This window comes from Halichoerus grypus, chromosome 8, assembly GCF_964656455.1.
Source record: "Halichoerus grypus chromosome 8, mHalGry1.hap1.1, whole genome shotgun sequence".
NCBI lineage: Eukaryota > Metazoa > Chordata > Mammalia > Carnivora > Phocidae > Halichoerus > Halichoerus grypus.
Window position 1 is genome coordinate 124,686,050 of NC_135719.1, and position 19,701 is coordinate 124,705,750.

General features: G+C 41.7%; 2 protein-coding genes across 14 annotated transcripts in view; one reads left to right on the plus strand and one right to left on the minus strand.

The window, feature by feature from the left end:
- Positions 1-18,782, minus strand: part of ENTPD5 (ectonucleoside triphosphate diphosphohydrolase 5 (inactive)) — a 42,532-nt gene extending 23,750 nt beyond the window's left edge. The window contains exons 1-4 of one of the 9 annotated variants that reach the window (XM_078053935.1): positions 18,687-18,782; positions 15,380-15,487; positions 9,763-9,828; positions 179-248 (exon numbers count right to left, since the gene is read on the minus strand). The gene's annotated coding sequence lies outside the window, so the exon portion shown is untranslated. Of the gene's footprint in view, positions 1-178; positions 249-1,858; positions 2,169-9,762; positions 9,829-11,232; positions 11,329-15,379; positions 15,488-18,234; positions 18,348-18,686 lie in introns of those variants that run through there. The other 8 variants (XM_078053936.1, XM_078053937.1, XM_036117817.2 and 5 more) reach the window with 8 other exon arrangements.
- BBOF1 (basal body orientation factor 1) overlaps positions 18,743-19,701 on the plus strand; it is a 41,411-nt gene continuing 40,452 nt past the window's right edge. For all 5 annotated transcript variants that reach the window (XM_078053928.1, XM_078053930.1, XM_078053931.1 and 2 more), the window contains exon 1: positions 18,743-19,015. In XM_078053928.1, coding sequence (XP_077910054.1) covers positions 18,954-19,015 — 62 coding nt within the window. In that variant the 5' untranslated portion in view covers positions 18,743-18,953. The remainder of the gene's footprint in view (positions 19,016-19,701) is intronic.

Sequence of the window (19,701 nt, forward strand, 5' to 3'; positions counted from 1 at the left end):
AGAGTTAGAATTATCAGTTTGAACACAATTCAAGGCTGGACTTCTACTTGATAGTTAAGAATAAAGGTTTTGGCTAGGGAGAAGAAACAACCAAAAACCTTTTATAGTCTCAAAGGAAACTTTATCCCAGGTAAACAACACTGAAATAGGGCAACTGCTTGGCCAGATTCATACTCACATCTTAAATCACTCCCTTTGGCGGATTCTTTTACAGCAAACAGGCTAATCATGTAGATCAATCTAAATAACTGAAAACAAAAACAACCCTTTCAGATTCTCTGTGTATTAATGGACCCTTGCCCTGTCCAGGGCTCAAGCCATATCCAGCCCTTGGTCCCTTTTTTCCCTCGGGAAGAACAGTTAGGGGCTTTCCAGTCACCAGCCTTCCTCTACCTCTGTGACTAATTCCACAGAAGCTTCGCCGAGCTCACTCATATTTTCTCTATTATTGTGGTTTCTGAAAAACCTCTCCAGCTTCGATTTCCATTAAGCAAACATTTGTTTTTCTTCCAAAAGAGATTTCAAGGGGGAAAAAATGCATGCTAGGTATCTGTTTTCATGGCGTGAAAAAGTGCAGAGTCATACCAGGTGCTCAGTGTAAACAAACAGTAGATTTTAGAGAAAGCAAAGGATGAAAACATCCAATAACCCCTTCTGCTTTCAATCCCTACCTTCTAACACCATTTCCAATCTCATTTTTCTTTAAGATTCGCTAAGAATGGTACTAGAAAGGCTTATAATTTAGAGTATATAGAACGGCATCCTTTTTCATGTGACCCCAGCCTGCAAAGCTTGCTCATTTTGTTAGTCTTTGTTCAGATGTCATCTTGAGACTTTCCCTGTCTATCCTATTTAAAACTGCAACCCACCTGGCCACATGCACATCTTCTACCTTCCTTCCCCGTTTATTTTTTTCTTTTCTTTGTTTAAGATTTTATTTTTTTATTTGAAGGAGTGAGAGAGCACAAGCAAGGGGAACAGCAGAGGGAGAGGGAGAGGGAGAGGGAGAAGCAGACTCCCCGCCAAGCAGGGAGCCCCACGCGGGGCTCGATCCCAGGACCCTGGGATCATGACCTGAGCCGAAGGCAGGCGCTTAACCATCTGAGCCACCCAGGCGCCCCCCTGTTTATTTTTTTCCATAGCACTTTCCATCTTCTGTATAATTTATTACTTCAGTGTTTTTTTTTTTTTTTTTTCAGATTCCCTGCTCCCTGCCATCCTCATGTGAGCTATCTATGGGTGGGAATTTTTGTTTGTTGTATACACTGATGTGTTCCTGGCATTGGAACAGTGCTAGCACACAGTAGGTGTTGAATAAATACTCTGAAAGGATGAACAGTGATCCAGTAACTCAGGCATGGGATCATATCCATTTAACAAGAATATAATAGCTGACTTCTTTCCAACAGGAGATTAATTACCTATCCATTGGAAGATCACGATTCCAAACTTCCAAGGCAGGATTGTTTCTCCAATGTGTCAATTATATGTTTCATATGCTACTCAAAATAATGCAGCTAGTCAAGTTTACTTTCTGTAGACTGGGGAGTATACACATCAGTATACTGAAATTCACTCCTCCTTTCAGAACTGGTCTTCTCAACATCTCTTGCTCACTTTCGCCTATTCACCCCAACAAAGCCCCCTCTTCAATTTTTTTGAGACCTTGGTGCCAGCTAGTGTTTGTCACTGTTCTCATTTCCTTCTAAGGTCTTTTCAATATATCTTTGTCTCTATAGTAAACACTAATACTCCCTAGGCAGCCTCCCTAGAGCTTCACACTCCGGATTCCCTTCTTCCATGTCACCCAGAGACAGACCACAATCCCACAGAACCTGGGCCCCATTTGGGTGCTCACCTGCTCATATCTGCCTGTTCCCCATGAATCCTTGCTGTCACTGTTGGTTGCCTTTTGCTCTTTGTTCCTATTTCAGCCCTCTGAATCAAGCTAGCTTCATGAACCACATTCACCTTTGTGCTAGTTTGCAACTAACTACGTGGCATTTTGTTAACTCATTCTCTTCTTGATCCTTCACTCCTCCCTTAGCCACTTTTTTTTCTGGGTACACATGATTGTCTGGTTCATCTACTTTTATGATAGTTAAGTGCCAACTAGTAGCATTATTGCTTGTAGGGCCGAAGTTGCTCAGGAACTGAATTCTGTGTTTTTACACAGGACAGTGATTACCTAGTGTTTTTATATTATTAAATAACGTTATATTTACAATTATGAAATATGTAACTATGTCCTAATGTTATTAATTCCTTACTATTTCATGTTTTTACAACCTTAGCCCAAGAGTAGGAAAGTTAATTGCACTCCTTGATGGCTTCTATCCTTGTGATGAATTTAGAAAGTTGGGTATTAAATTATCTAATTAACAAGCATTTACTGAATGTCTAATGTACACCAGACACTGTGCTAGTTTCTAGATACAAAAGAGGAATCAGATACAGGTCCAGCTCTTGGGGCTTCAGCTTACTAGAAGAAACAGACAAGTAAACCAACAGCTATAATGTACATACTATGGTAAGTTCTCTTATGGGAATATGCAGAATATTATAGGAATGGACCTAAGAGGAAAGTAACTCATCTCAGAAGGGGAAGCATGGAGGTGGGAAGGGAGAGGGAGGCTCCTTAAGGGATAAGAGGCCTAAGCTGGGTCCTAAATCAGAGGTAGGAATTAACCTGGTGAAGTGACACAAGGAAAACCCTGAGAACTTTAAGTATCAAATAGATGGAGTATAGAGGACCAGAATAGAGCACAAGTGTGAGAAAGGACCTGTAGGTACTGAATCAGATTTCAAAAAGAGCGGACTTGTTTTCGTTAAACAGTTCCATGGCGACCCCCGTTATTTAAATTTTTCTATTCCCTCCCAAAACAAATATTAGTATTGACTGACCTGAATAAAATGACTCAGTATTTCTCAACAGTTTAAAATAATGGAATGGGACAGGTGACTAGAAAATTCCACCAGGAAGTCTTAGGGAAGCTCCCACTGCCAATTCTCCTGAGCTCCACGAGAAGCTAGCTTTAACGAAGTTAAAAATTAAACATAATGCAAGTTTAAAATGTAACCAGAATGAAAATTTTAAACAATAAGCTGAACTACAGAAATGGATTAGCTAAACCACCCAGAGCATAAGTTAGTCAAGCAAAGCAAAACCACGACTGGTCTAATTAGTTAAGTCTGAAATAGATTCAGCACAGTGAGCAATGCCTCATCTGGGAATATAAGATGGGACCTACATACCCAATACTAGGGGCCAGAGCTCTGGAACACTTTGCTATCGGAAGGCTGTCTAAGGTGAGGGTGTATGATATCTTTTGTACTCCCAAACTCAAGTACTGAGCCTGGAACATGTTAGACATCAGTAAATTTCTCATGAATAGACTTGCTACAATTGAGCTAATAATATCTGCAGACAAAAGCATCAGGGAAGGGGGTACCACCTTTCCCAGCATCTTACCATGGCAATGTATCACATACCCAGCTCCCCATCCCCCTCCAAACCAGCTCATGGATAGGCGTGCTACTCCAGGAATCCTATTTATTCACATATTCATTCATTTAGCCATTCCAGAAATTATCAGTTGCCCAGTGCTACTTACAAGTATGGCATGCACAGATGAATCATCTTAGACCTGCCCTTTAAGAGACTACAGTAAACAGGAAAAAAAAGAATACATGTCCATTAACAACCTCTGTAGAGTTAAAATGTGACAAGTAGCTCAGTTACCATGCTCTGAAACTTCAAAGCAGGGAGAGATTATGTCCAGCTGGAATAACTGAGAAGGCTTTGTGAAAGAAGTGGCATTTGAAGAGGGTCCTGAGAAGGGGCATTAAGACAGGAGAGGAGTGCTTTTCAGGAAACAACAATTCAAGACATGGAGGTAGAAAAGGGATGGAGGCCTCTGGGGAATAGTGAACACATCAGTTTGACTGACTGTGATAGGAAATAAAGTTGGAAAGGCAAAGCCAGGTCAGACAGTACAGCACACCAAATACTCAGCTGAGTTTAGACTAAACTCTGCAGGGATGGGAAGCCACTGAAGATTTTGAGCAACGGAGTGTCACAAATATGAATCTGGCCGTTAGATGTAAGACTGAAGTGGGGAGCCTTAGTAGGCTCCATTCCAGTGTCCAATTCTACGAACATTCACTGATGCCCACTAAGTGCTAGGTGCTCAAGAAGTAAATGTGAATAAACAGATGTTTTTATCCAAGATGCTCAGTCTGCAGAGGTGACAGACATAGACACAAATAACCACACCTTCTTAAGTTAATCATAAAAACACCAGAGGAGCCCAAAGCCTGAAAGGACTAACTCTACCTACAGGATTAGGAAAGGCATCACGAGATGATATTTGAACTAATCATGAAAAATGAATAGAACTACATAAATAATACAGACATGTGAATAAAGACCAGAGGGACTATAAAAAGATGAAAAGAAATAGGTATATTATGGATGGTTTGATTTCATTTTTTGATTTCCTCAAAAATTTTTGTCATATGGATTTCAGAAACAAAACAAAAACAAAAAGTAGACTATAGGGGAAGAGTATAGAAGAGAGGGTTAGTATTTAATGCAGAGGAAAGACTGTGGCCAAAGGAACACAATTTGAGGTAATAGTAATAGCAGCTAAGACCTTAATACTTCCCAAGCAGTATGTTAAGTATTTTATATGCATTATCTCGTTTAATCTTATAAAACCACTCTGTGAGGTAGGTTCTATTTATTAACATCCCCATTCTAGAAACGAGAAAACTGAGGCATAAGAAGCTAGGTAAGACCACATAGTAGAAAGCGAAAAGAGCCAGAAATCAAACCCAGATGGTCTAATTCCAGAGCCCACAGTTTTAATCAGTAGATCACCCAGAAGGGTCATCTAGAATGACTCTAGAGAAAAATGGATATGGGGGTGGGAGGAGAAGGTAGAGCAGAGAAGAATGATCAGAGATGAAGCTGGAAAGTTAGACTGGCATCAACATGCAAAAGTCTTACAGTAGTTTGATCTCCTTTCTGTATACAACCAAGAACTTTTGATCTGTTTCCTGCTGGTTCTATCTTCATTACATTCCCAGAATCTGACCATTTCTGGTCACTCATTGCCACCACTTTGGCCCGAGCCACCATCATCTCTCCTGTGATTTACTCTAATATTGTCTTAACACATCTCTGCTTTTACTCTCACTCCCCTAGAGTCTATTTTTAACAAGCAACCAAAGTCATCCTTTTAAAATACGTTACAGAATGTCTCTCCTCTGCAAAATCCAGTAATGGCTTCCCATTTCCAGCAACAGCTTTCACGGATCCACTTGCTCTGCTTCCTTCCCCATGACCTCTGACCTTATCTAAGTTTTCACCTTACTCACTCCCCCAACACTGACGTCTGCGTGCATGTCAAACATGCTCCTGCCTTAGGGCCTTGCTCTAGCTGTCCCCGCTGAAACATACATCCACTTGATAAATTCCTGCAACTCCTTCAAATCATTGTTCAAATGCTACTTTCTTATTGAGACCTATCTTTAATACTAACCTCTCTCCCTCATGTGTCCCTTACCTCTGCCTGCTCTCTCAATACCCCTTACTCTGATCTTTTTCTTTTTTTATTGCACCTTATCACATTCTAACATATTAGATAGTTTATGTATTATTTATTATCTGTGTTCCTCTGATAGAATATAAGCTCCTACAGAGCAGGAATCTTTCTTTACTGATGTAGCCCAAGCACCTAGAAAAGTGTCCAAGTAGGTTCTCAATGGAAACTGACAATAGGAATAAACTGGAAAGTGACATAAAAAGGGAAAAATAGGGGCGCATGGGTGGTTCAGTTTGTTGAGCATCTGCCTTCAGCTCAGGTCATGATCTCGGAGTCCTGGAATCAAGCCCTGCATCGGGCTCCCTGTTCAGCGGGGAGTCTGCTTCTCCCTTTCCCTCTGTTCCTCCCCCCTCCTCGTACTCTCTCTCTCAAATAAAATCTTTAAAAAAGGGGGGGAAATAATATATATTTGTATAAATAGATTTTAAGAGAATTAATGAATACCTAATCTAGTCATATTGTTTTAGGAGAAACTATAATTTTATTTTTCTGAATCTATTAGTTCTATAGCTATATTGAATTTCTTTAATTCACACACTTTATTAAAATTGCAATAAACTGAAGTAACAGCCCCCGCCCCAAATCTAAAGGATACTAAACATTATTTACATTGCCCAAGTTCTCTTCTATTTATCAAACCAATAAATATTTGGGATGCTGTACACTGTTACCTACTGCTGCACAACAAATAATCCCAAAACTTAGTTGCTTAAAACAGTAAGATACACTTATTATCTCACAGTTTCTATAGTTCAGGAATTTAAGAGTGGCTTAATTGGAAAGTTCTGACTCAGGGTCTCTCATGATACTGGAGTCAAGATGCAGGCTGGGGCTACAGTCAACTGAAGGCTTGACTGAAGCTGAAAGCCCACCTCCAAAATGGCTCACTCAATGGCTGGTGAGCTGATGCTGGTTGTTGGAAGGAAGCCTCAGCTGCTTCCCAAGTGGACTCTCCAAAGAACCTTGAATATCTTTACATGGTGGCTGGCTCCTCCAGAGTGGGAAACCCAAGAGAGAGCAAGGTAGAAGCGGCTGGTTTTTTATGACTTAGCCCTGTAAGTCATACATTATTACTTCCCCCATATTCCATTGGTCCTACAGTCCAACCCTGAGGAAATGTGTGAGAGGATGGGCATGAATACCAAGAGGTGAGGATCAGTGGGGGCCATCTTAGAGGCTACTGCAAGTTATAACCAGTATTTGCATAATATTTTGTGTTCAGCTTTTTTTTTTCAGTTTATACATTATTCTATTAACGGAGCTTACACACTTCTTATTTTAGGAACTACATGTTATTCCAATGAGATTAACTCTAAAAAATTAAAAACAGTATAGACTTTTAATTTCTCTGAAAATAATCATATCCCACCACTTGATGCTTTCCTTTTTTTTTTCTATTATAGTCCTGATTTTTTTAGATTTTTAAAAAATTTTTATTTATTTATTTGACAGAGAGAGACACAGCGAGAGAAGGAACACAAGCAGGGGGGAGTGGGAGAGGGAGAAGCAGGCTTCCCGCTGAGCAGGAAGCCTGATGTGGGGGCTCAATCCCAGGACCCTGGGATCATGACCTGAGCCAAAGGCAGACACTTAATGACTGAGCCACCCAGGCACCCTCCTCCTGATATTTTTAAAAAAGATTTTTTTTATTTATTTATTTGAGAGTGAGCGAGTGAACATGAGTGTGGGGGAGGGGCAGAGGGAGAGAATCTTAAGCAGACTCCACTCTGAGTGTGAAGCCTGATGTGGGGCTTGATCTCAGTACCCTGAGATCATGACCTGAGCCGAAACCAAGAGTCAGACGTTTAACCAACTGAGCCACCCAGGCACCCTGAGTCCCAATATTTTATTTAAGGAGAAGCATTAAAGTCAGAAAAACTACAACTCACACAATATCCTGCTTGTTCCTAGGGTGAAAGGAATGTAAATACTTCAAAAACGTCAGATATATTTAAGAAAGAGTAGGGAGAAAATAAACGAGTCACTATATTTGTTACAATTATAAGCATCCATTAGTAACTGAATAATAAACCTAACAGTGAAATGAAATGCTAAATCAAGAAAGGTATAGAGTGAAAATATTTATATTAACAGAATAGCAACTTTCTTCATGCTATATATAGAAAGAAAATGTCCAATCAGACAACAGTAGCATTAATACTTAGGTACCGAAGAGATATTTGGTAGAAAGGGAGAAGACTGACAACTGGCACAGATATGAAAACCACTGAAAAACTCTGTAACAAGCATTTTTCAATCATCAACAAAATAAAAAAGAATTATTAAATAATCGACTTGTTTTAGAACGCAGCCAAAGAGCTGTAATAAGACTTATAAGCATGGAAACTACAAGGGGAGAGATTGAATGGGAAGAACTTCCCAACAGTAGTTGTTGCGCTGGTGGTGAGGAGAGGATTCTTGCCCCAAGGGCCCAGCTCAAGTCTGACTACGTTGTCCCTGGTGGATTCACAAATCAGAAGCCTGGTTGAATGAGATCTCTTTTAAGGTCTCTCCAACCCTAAGATCAAACACTCCCAATAAAGGAATTAGAATTGATACATTGGTAGTTACCAACAAATATAAAATCTTCCCTATAAACAGATCACTTCTTTCTATACTTTATTCCATTTTAATCAAAACATCATTAGACAAGTGTCAAAAAGGCCGATTCTATACAATGAAACCATTTGGGTGTTATACCAAAATGACCTGACTTCATTCTTCATTGTTTCAGGCTTGACTTAGCTACAGTACCCACTGCCTGGGGAAAGCTGCTGCTCTTGCTGCCCCTCTCTTCACAAGGCACAAGGCCTTTTCCTACCCATCCATTAAGAGTGAAAAACCTTTAGACAGGAAGCTACTACCAGTCAGGAGAGGGTTAATATTGCCCCAGTGAGCAAATATAATAAAAACCTAAGGTGATAAACTATTTCTGCCTTCAAACCCATATCCATTGTGGGAGGCATTTATGTGCAGAAGAGTAATTACAAGGATCAATGCCCTTTGTCACTGTTTAACTGGAATTTGTGGGAAGAGAAGTGAAAACCTATTTTCCCTTTCTTGATATCAAATGAAAAGTATCTACTGCTTCAAATATGTTATATCAAAATGACAAAATGAGAAAGACTGAAATATTACGATGATATCTGATATATAAAGGAATAGGGCTGCCACATAAGTACCTTTCTTCAAATGTGTCTAAGATGCTTCCCCTTTAGGGGCGCCTGGGTGGCTCAGTTGGTTAAGCGACTGCCTTCGGCTCCATGATCCTGGAGTCCCGGGATCGAGTCCCGCATCGGGCTCCCTGCTCAGCGGGGAGTCTGCTTCTCCCTCTGACCCTCCTCCCTCTCATGCTCTCTGTCTCTCATTGTCTCTCTTGCAAATAAATAAAATCTTAAAAAAAAAAAAAAAATTTAAGATGCTTCCCCTTTAAATAATGTAACATTTTTATTTTAACAATGTTGGCTACAAATATTTCTAAAGTGACTTATGATTCAGGGTCATGATTATGATCATCAGTTATATTTTTCTGCAAACCTGGGATGCCTCTAGGGGCCACACAGTTCTATAGGACTGTTTGCCTGTCTGCCATCAAATGGTCCCAGATTGCTATGCTTTTTGAGCTAGTCTTCCCTGACATCATGCTGTGTATCACTGATGAGTGTTGTTATATACAGAATTCCTTCAATAAGCTGCCATCACGGTAATTTTTTTAAATCTTTAAAATCAATGGGATGTAGGGGCGCCTGGGTGGCTCAGTCGTTGAGCGTCTGCCTTCGGCTCAGGTCATGATCCCAGGGTCCTGGGATCGAGCCCCGCATCGGGCTCTCTGCTCGGCCGGGAGCCTGCTTCTCCCTCTCCCACTCCCCCTGCTTGTGTTCCCTCTCTAGCTGTCTCTCTCTCTCTCTGTCAAATAAATAAAATAAAATCTTTAAAAAAAAAAAAATCAATGGGATGTAAATCAGAAAGCCATAATTATTAGATTTTTATGTCAACTCATGCAAATGAGAGCCTCTCTAAAATGATAAGGGTTGTAGACCTTGTGACAGGTCTTTTAGTGGCTCAGAGATTGAGCTCTCAGGAATAAGAAAGCAGAATGTGCAGAAATCTGACCTATGGAAAAGTGGGGTATTATTTTATATTGTCTACTTACCAATATTTTCTTTTTCTTCTGGGCATTCCCCTTTCTTTCCTTCAACTAATGTGCCATTTTTTCAACCTATAGAAGATGGACATGGATAATCATAAGAGCAAAGTTCTCTCTTTTCTCTCTTGTCAGTAAGCTTATTTTTGAGGTGATAATTTTTTTTCATATTCATTTCTAATCTGCTCAATCTTTGGAAACCAGATCACCACACTCATCTCCTGACTTGCAGTCTAGTACTCTTGGGCTCTTTCTCCTTTTCCATACTTTCTTCTCATTCAAACTACGAATATAGTCACTCTTACAAAATCACTTGTTTATAAAATCAGCGACAGCAAAGGGAGGCAAATCACACTCCCTCTAAAAGCTAGTGCATATTTTGTATAAATGTATGTGTGTAAATGTATGGGGGGCAGTGACTAAGGAGCTGATCCATAAACAAAGTGGATAAAATCTAGTTTATGCACTTAGTGGGGTCTTTTTTTTTTTTTGCTGTAAAGAACTCCTCTAATAAGGTGTGTGTTCCACAGTGTGATCAAGAGGGGCCATTTACTATTACATGTATGAGTGCATGGTTAAAAGGGACCAAGCCAATCCTAGTCCAAGGTACATATCCACAACAACTGAAGATAAGGACTCAAAAAAATATTTCTACACCGATGTTCATTACAGCATTATTTACAACAACCAGAGGTGGAAAAAACTGAAGTGTCCATCAATAGATATGCAACAAAATATGATACATATATTCAATAAATATTATTCAGCTATAAAAAGGAATGAAGTTCTGGTGTGCCTAGCTGGCTCAGCTGGAAGAGCATGTGACTCCTGATCTCAGGGTCATGAGTTCAAGCCCCACATTGGAGACTGTGTAAATTAAAAAAAGAACAGAAATGAAGTTCTAACACATGCTACAGTATGGATGAACCTTGAAAACATTACGCTAAGTGAAATAAACTGGATACAAAAAGATATATATGATTCCACTTACATGAAATGTCTAGAATAGGTAAATTCATAGAGACAGAAAGTAGATTAGAGGTTACCAGGGGGTAGGGGAGTAGAGGAGAATGGGAGTTATTGCTTAACAGGTCCAGAGTTTCTGTTTGAGGTGATGACAGAGTTTTGGAAATAGATAGTAGTGATGGTTATAAAACAGTGAATATAATTAATACTACTGAACTGTACACTTAGAATGGTTAAAATGGCAATTTTTATGTTATATATTTTACCACAGTAAAACATTTTTTAAAAAAGCAGATGCAGGGGGTTACCTGGGTGGCTCAGTTGGTTGAGCGTCAAACTCTTGATTTCAGCTCAGGGTTGTGAGATTAAGCCCTGCATCAGGCTCCATGCTCAGCAGGGAGTCTGCTTGAGATTCTTTTTCCAGCTCCCTCTACCCCCCTCCACCCCACTCGCATGCAAGTAAATAAATAAATAAATCTTAAAAAAAAAAAAAAGGCAAGCAGATGGGGGCACCCGGCTGGCTTAGTCAGTCGAGCATGTGACTCTTGATCTCGTGGTTATGAGTTCAAACCCCACACTGGGCATACAGCTTACTTCAAAAAAAAAAAAAAAAGAAAGAAAGAAAGTGCAGATGGAACCAAATGTAAGATCCTAAGAGGAAAAACTTTGGCTATGATTTTTTTTTTTTTTTTAAGATTTTATTTATTCATTTGAGACACAGAGAGAGAGAGAGCATGAGCAGTGGGAGAGGCAGAAGCAGGCTTCCTGCTGAGCCAGGAGCCCGATGTGGGGCTCGATCCCAGGACCCCGGGATCATGACCTGAGCCAAAGGCAGACGCCCAACCATCTGAGCCACCCAGGCACCCCTATGATTTCAATAAAACAAAAGTCATGGCAACATTTCATCCTTTGGATATCTCACCCATACACAGCCAATTATGATTTAAATTCTGAAGGGTAATACTGATACTCAGAAAATATCTTTAAGCATTTGAATTTATACAGTATCTTCCATTCTCCCATAAAGTTAAACTTACCTATGCAACATAAATCTGAAAATTATACATCCAAGAGAGGATTCAAACAAGGTTAGAAATTCTAACTACACGGCCCCCAAAGCAAACATTTTCAAGACATTTTGTTAACTACAACTTAAACACCTTCCCAGTATGCCCTTGGAAACCAAGAATGGAATGAGTCATATCTACCTCGAAGCATGCAATCTTGACAGTTCTATTAAGTTTTCTTTTTTTAAAAAAAATTTTTTTTATTAAGTTCAATTAGCCAACATATAATACATCAGTTTTTGATGTAGTGCTCAATTAAGTTTTCCTTTTAAAAACACTTAATATTGTGTGTATGTCAATACACTGAACTCAAAACAAAAGACACTTCAAACTGGCATCTCCAAATGCCCCCTTTCCTTGGCACCCTTGCCCCCCACACACAGAGAGGCTAAATGGATTCTCTTATTTCCTGTTCATGTTAGTAGCATCACAGATTTCCTAATTCACAACTCAAAATCCTCACCATCTTTGAATTCTCCACTCTCATACCTTCTATATTCCAATCTGTTATCAAGAACCGGTGATTTTTCCTTTGTAATATCTTTCCCATCTCTTTCTCCTTCTTTCCTCCCTAGTACCCCTGTTAATATCTAAATTCTGGCCGTTATTACTTCAGACTTGGGACTGTTACAGCTTCTTAACCGGTCTTCCAATAATCAATGTCTCTATTCTCAAATCTATACACCACTATTTTCAACATTTTCCCACTAGATTTTAACCCACAGCATGTCAGGAATTCATTTATCTTTGAACACTGTACAACCTGGCATATATGTTTAATTAATCAATGTCTGTTGAATGAATGAATACATAAATCAGCTCACTCTCTTTAAAACTTTCATCAAATTGGGGCACCTAGGTGTCTCAGTTGGTTAAGGTCATGATCTCAGGGTTGTGAGACTGAGTCCCATGTACGGCTCCCCACTCAGCGGGAAGTCTGCTTGAGATTCTCTCCCTCTCCCCCCTGCTCATTTTCTGTCTCTAAAATAAATAAATAAATCTTAAAAAAAAAATAAATAAAGGGGCGCCTCGGTAGCTCAGTCAGTTGGGCATCTGCCTTCGGCTCGGGTCATGATCCTGGCGTCCTGGGATCAAGCCCTGCATCGGGCTCCCTGCTCAGTGGGGAGTCTGCTTCTCCCTCTCACTGTGCCCCTCCCCCTGCTTGTGCACTCTCTCTGTCTCTCTGATTTGCTCTCTCTCTCTAATGAATAAATAAAATCTTTAGAAAAATAAAATAAAACTTTCATCAATTTTCCACTGTTCATAACAGAAGGTACAAACTCAAAGACCTACATACTTACTGGGGCCAAGCAGGAAATAGAAGTCAGTAAAGGTGTAAACCCACAGGAAGTGGTGGGGACTATGGCAAGCTAGAGAGGACATAGGCCATCTGAACGGGCAGTTGCTCGCTGCTGCCACAAACTGCCGCCATGATGAACTACAGGCCCCGTATTGCCAGGTCTTCTGGTTTTTTCAAGATAAACTGAAAGCACAGATTTCTGTGTGGAATCTGGTTTTTAAACAGTGACAACTAATTCCACTTAAAAATTTTAAAAAACCCAAAAGCCACTGTGCAGGCCTGGCAAAACACTATGGGTCAAATCCACCCTTCAAGCTACAAGTTGGCGTCTCTGCTCTGTAGGATAAAAGACAAATTCCCTGCCTCACATTTGAAGTCCTTCACTGTGAATTCCCAGGCTACCTTACCAAAGTTTTTTGCCCACTACTTTCATACAAGAACCCTCTCCTCTAGTCTAGCAATTCTCAAACTTTAGGATGTATCAGAACCACCTGGAGGACTTGTTAAAACATAGGTTGGTGGACCTCACTGCCAGCATCCTGATTCAGCAGGTCTCCAGGGGGGCCTGAGAATCTCCATTTCTAGTTTGTAACAAGTTCCCAGGTGATGCTGATGCCACTGGTCCATGGACCACACTTTGGGAACTACTGCTCTAGTTAAAAATCTCCTTGTCTCAAACACACACTGAATTTTGCTCACATGATTCTACCTTTCCAGAAAGTCTTCCCTCTTCCTTTCAGCCCACCTTCTGTAAACTTTCTCTATAAGAGCCTTTCATGTCCCCAAATTCCTGCAGCACTTACGCCATCTTCCCTTTATCCATCACTGCTTGGCGTTTTTTATTAACTGTTAGTACCTCGGTGCCAATGAAGTTGTGTATTCTCACAGATCAATGCTCAGGTCAGTACCTCATATACCTGACTATAAGCCACTTGAAGGCTGGTACTCCTCAAGCTGTCAGGTAGCATGGTATACAGTTGGTACTCACTAACTTTTTTTTTTAAAGATGTATTTATTTATTTTAGAGAGAGAGAGAGAACGAATGAGCAAGAGAGGGGGGCAGAGGGAGAAGGAGAGAAGCAGACAGTGGGGAGCCAGATGTGGGGCTCAATCTTACGACCCTGAGATCATAGCCTGAACCAAAATCAAGAGTCAGACACTTAACTGACTGAGCCAGCCAGGTGCCCCCTCACTAAACATTTCTTAAATGAACATCTGCCAGATCCATGAAATCAAAGTGCAGATAAGTGGGACTGAAATTTGCATGTGTAATTTTTCTTAGAGAACTTGTAGTCCTGTGTAATGGCTTTGTCAGAATAGACAACTAATAAAAATGGAATACTTTGCAAATAAATTGCCAGTAGTAATAATTATCTTATTTTGTATAAAAATAAAACAGTCAGGGGCACCTGGGTGGCTCAATCGTTAAGCATCTGCCTTCGGCTCAGGTCATGATCCCGGGGTCCTGGGATAGAGCCCTGCATCGGGCTCCCTGCTCAGCGGAAAGCTGCTTCTCCCTCTCCCACTCCCCCTGCTTGTGTTCCTTCTCTCTATGTCTCTGTCTCTGTCAAATAAATAAAATCTTAAAAAAAAAAAAAGTCAATGTTAAAAAAAAACAACAACAGTCCTAGTTTTAAAATTGATAACAGTAAACCCTTGATCTCCAGGATTTCTTATCCCTTGCAGGGATGTGACCTAGTCAATATCACAATATAATACCTATTTAATAGAATTCTGTATTTGTACCACAGGCAATAAAAAAGTAAGATGAAAGTAACTGACTCCCCATGATATTTGGAAACACGAATCAGTCCCTTCAGATACAGTTTGGATAATACATTTATGCATGATTCTAAATGCTTTATGAAAACCAAATCAAAAGCTCTCCATCTACTCTCTTCCATCTATAGAGTTTCATCTGCTATCAGGTGATTTCAAGGATGATTTATGAGTAGAAACTTTGAGTCTCCAGGCGAAACAAGAATAAAGCCACAGATGACTTTACAGAGTAGACCCAACTTGGGAACTACTAGAAGAGAAAATTAGAAATACTATATATTTTGAAAAACAAAACAAAACAAAACAAAACCAGGAAATACTATATATTTTGATAAGTAGTCCTAAGTTGTTTGGCTTTTTGAACAACTCTACACTTGATATTACAATCAACAGGACAAGAGAAAAGTCATCATTTGATAAAGACAGAGAATCCAATTCAGAAAGAAAACACCAACAAAACCCACCCAGAAGCATATGAAGTACATTTAGAGCTTTAAGCTAGCACAGATGTTACCTTCTATCAGGTTCCTTGTCCTACCTATCAGGACCATAATGATCTTGTCTGCATGAGGATTCAGCCAAGACACTCCCACATTTCTATGTTGACCGGGAACTATGCAAACTGTGGAAAAAACAATTGTAAAGCCAAGTCAACAAAACACTAACTGGTTTATTCCAAGTTTTAAAAGCATTAGCATTCTAGGGGCACCTGGGTGGCTCAGTCATTAAGCGTCTGCCTTGGGCTCAGGTCATGATCCCAGGGTCCTGGGATCGAGCCCCGCGTCGGGCTCCCTGCTCCGCGGGAAGCCTGCTTCTCCCTCTCCCACTTCCCCTGCTTGTGTTCCCTCTCTTGCTCTCTCTCTCTCTCTGTCAAATAAATAAATAAATAAATCTTTTAAAAAAAAAGGCATTAGCATTCTAAAAAATAAAACAAAGCATATTTATTCAGCAAGATAATCCTGAAACTTCACAGTAAACCTACCTACCAGAAATTATGGAAGGAAATGTTACCAGATGAATTGCTAAATAGCAACTGCCTACTTTACTATCTGTATCATCAGATGTTTCTTACTAACAGATGACTGAATAATATCCAGTTCTTTGGCAGAGAATGTGGAGGTTCAGAAGACTGCAAATTCTAGAACCACCTCTACTATAGTATAAATATGGGTATTTCTCTTAGCCATAGTCATATCACAGCAGTTTTAACTACAAACTTATGGTAAATAAAAATGTTGTATGATTAAAAAAAACTATAAAGTATATGTAATTTAAAGTATGTGTATATTAAGAAATAATCTTGTTACAATCAAATTTTCATGTTTATAAATGAGTCTATAGGCCTGTGTTCAAACAAGGAAAGTCTTGAACTGACCTTCATATTATACAATAACCAATTTTTAGAATTCCAAATATACAGCCTGTATAGAAGATGCCCTAACCTCTCTTTTCTGCAAGTTATCAATAGGATGCACTTTCAGAACCTCAGACAAAAATTAATCCTAACTTTATGGATATTATCAGAGGAAATTCCTTCAGTGTATGGACCCACCAGAGTGTGACATACAAATAGAGGGAAAATTTGCACCAGAAATGCAGTAAGCCACCAGAGGGAAGGGGTTGGAGGGTTGGGCAAAACAGGTGAAGGGGAATAGGAGATGCAGGCTTCTAGCTGTGTAACTGATGTGGGAAACAAAGGCAAAATAAAAAAATTAAATTTCCTTACTATTTAAAGCCCATTGACAAGTCCTTGGAACAGGCAGAGTGACATTCCTCTAGGAACTCAGCTGCCTTGATGTTAGTACTTTGGTAAGAGCAAAAGGCAACCTTAGCCCGACACCCCCGGGATCCTGTGGTCTACTTTAATATATAAAAATTCCTTTGGAAACTTTTTATCTCTACTTCCCCACCAAGATATATGTTAGCAATCATCCCCCAAGCATATGGCTCACTGATATACATCTGAAGGGTCTCATGACTAAGGGTTTACTAGACAGTAATAAATGACCTTTTCCTAATAATAGCTAGCCCCCTCAAGCTCCTGGAAACCTTGCTTCCAAAATTCCTTAGAGACTTAAGCTATCCCTAACCTCCTCCCAACTTGAAAGTATATAATTGGCCACACCTCACAACCCCAGGGCAGCTTTTTCTGGCCACAGGTCCTGTCCCATGCTTTAATTAAACCACCTTTTTGCACCGAGGATGTCTCAAGAATTCTTTCTTGGCCGTCGGCTCTTAACCCCAACATTTCCCTAAATCAGGATGAATAAATCATTGGAATAAAAGGGACTTACGGAGTAAGTTAATGCATAGAAAATACAATGATACTGTAATAGCATTTTACAGGTAGCTACACTTGTGGTGAGCATAGCAGAACCTATAGAGAAGGTGAATCACTATGTTGTACAACTGAAACTAATATAACACTGTGAATCAACTCTACTCAAAAAAAAGGGGGGGTAAGCTAAAATCATGCTAACACACGCTGTGTCTAAACAGATTTTCAGCGCTCATTAACAAATCAGCATGTTCCCTCTAGCCACAGAATTCATAAACAGAAGCTACACAACTGGAGGGAAAAAAAAAAAAAGGAAGGGGACATCAGGACAAAGACCTCGAGAAATGGAGAGGGAAGATGTACAAAGTTTTTAAAGAAACATTAAATTCAGGGGCGCTTGGGTGGCTCAGTCGTTAAGCATCTGCCTTCGGCTCAGGTCATGAACCCAGGGTCCTGGGATCGAGCTCCGCATCGGGCTCCCTGCTCCGCGGGAGGCCTGCTTCTCCCTCTCCCACTCCCCCTGCTTGTGTTCCCTCTCTGTCTCTGTCAAATAAATAAAATCTTAAAAAAAAAAAAAACAACCTTAAATTCAATTTGAAATGTAGGATAACGCATAGCAGAGCTTCAGTCACAAGTTTCTTGGGCACTGTCTTGGCACCCTGAATTCCCGATCGTCCTCAATGACTAACTCTCACAGAATAAAGGCATAATCACAGAGCTCCTCCTCTGAAAAAGAACACCACTTTTGAATACCCCTTTTCACAAATGTGCTCAGGAAAAAACAAAACAAAACAAAAAACAAAACACCAAAAGGCCGAAGTTCCAACTGTATGCAACTTGCACAAAAAGGGGCTGCGGACGAGACAGGTATCAGTAAATGGGAATCCGGGGCCGTTTTGGGCGGGCAGCGTCGGACACACGGAACAGAACGGGGCCGAGGGCCTGACCCCAGAGCTCTCTCCTCGTGGCCCTGCCGCCTTTCCTACCCCAGGTGACAACACTTTCTCCTCGTCGGAGCCTCTCCGACCCCAGCTGACAGGACTTTTCTCGGACGCCCTCACGCGCTCCCCAAACGAGGCTGCCAGCCTCACCGCCAACCACCGCCCTCGGAAAAGTCCTCCACGGCCTCATCAAAAAGTGTTGAGCCTGGCAAGTCCGTTGAATGCTTCATCCCTTACAGAATTAGCCAGAGTTAGAAGCTAGGAGAGGGAGAATGAAACCAAAAGAGTCAGGGCAGCTTCGGGAAAGGACGAGGCGGAGCACGGCGGCCTCGGCCACGCTAGCTGCGGCGTGAGGCCAAGGGGTGGACGCGATGGCAAGGAGGGGGAAACGCTGCAAAGCCGGCGCGGGGTGGCGCACCGACGCCCGCGGCGGGGCGGACGGATCCCCAGGGAAGCAAGCCTCCTGAAGCTTGGGCGCACCGACCGTCGCGCCGCCGGAAACGCCCGGCCTGCAGGACGCCGCGCCGCCGCCCCGTGCGAGCCCGTTTCGAAGCCGCGCCCGCCAGCCTGCCCAGCCGCGTCCCCGCTGCCGGCACACTCACCGCGCGCGCGCGCCGCTCCGGCGCGGCCGCCCGCCGCCCTCAGCCCTGGGAGCGCTCTCTGCCCCGCCCCCGTGCCCGGCCCGCGGACCGAGCCCCTTGCGGCGGCGGCGTCGGGGCTACGTCACGGGCGCGTGCGCTCTGCGGCGCACGGGCAACGGCCGGGACGGAACGTTACCCGCTGGGCGTGCTGGTTTCCTTAGAAACGGAGCCGGGCCGGGGAGGCGGTGGAGAAACGTCGGCTACAGTGGGGCCCCTGGTGAAGCCAGGATGCCGTCTAAGGGAAAGGACAAAAAGAAAGGCAAGAGTAAAGGCAAAGACAAAGACAAGAAGTAAGGAGAAGCCACGCTGGGGTCCCCTCTCCCCGGGCCTACCCTCTGGGGATTCGGGGCTGGGAACCGGCGGGACGCTGGGGCTGGCCGGCTGGCTAACTGCCCTCCTCTTGCTCTCCTGGATTCTGAAAAGGACAGCCTCATTGTTCAAAAATTCCCAAAATGCATGCGAACCGTACTGCTCCAACCTAAACAACGGAGTGTGAGTTTTGGGACCCTGAATAATTTAGACACAGCCCCTGCCTATGTGTAATGCATTAACGATGGAGGCAGATAAGTTCCCAAAGAATAAAATTCAGGACCAAATGAAATAGGGGCTAGTGAAAAAACCAAAGAACTGGGAATGAGGAGGAAGAGTTAGTTCTGACACTAGAAGTGAAGATCAGAAGGTCAGGATAACATTTCTTGGTATACTGAAGGTCCTCTAGACCAGCGCTGTCCAATAGGGTAGTGACCAGCCATGTGTGGCTCTTAAAATTTAAAAATCAGATCTTCTGTTGTATTAGCCACATTTCATATGTTCAATAGGCACATGTGGCTACTGGTGACTGTATTGGACAGCCTAGGTATAGTACATTAACATCACCACAGAAAGTTCTGTTGGACAGTACTGCTCCAGACCGGTGGTTCTCAACTCGGGGCGATTTTGGCTCCCGGGGGACATTTGGCACTATCTAGAGACATTT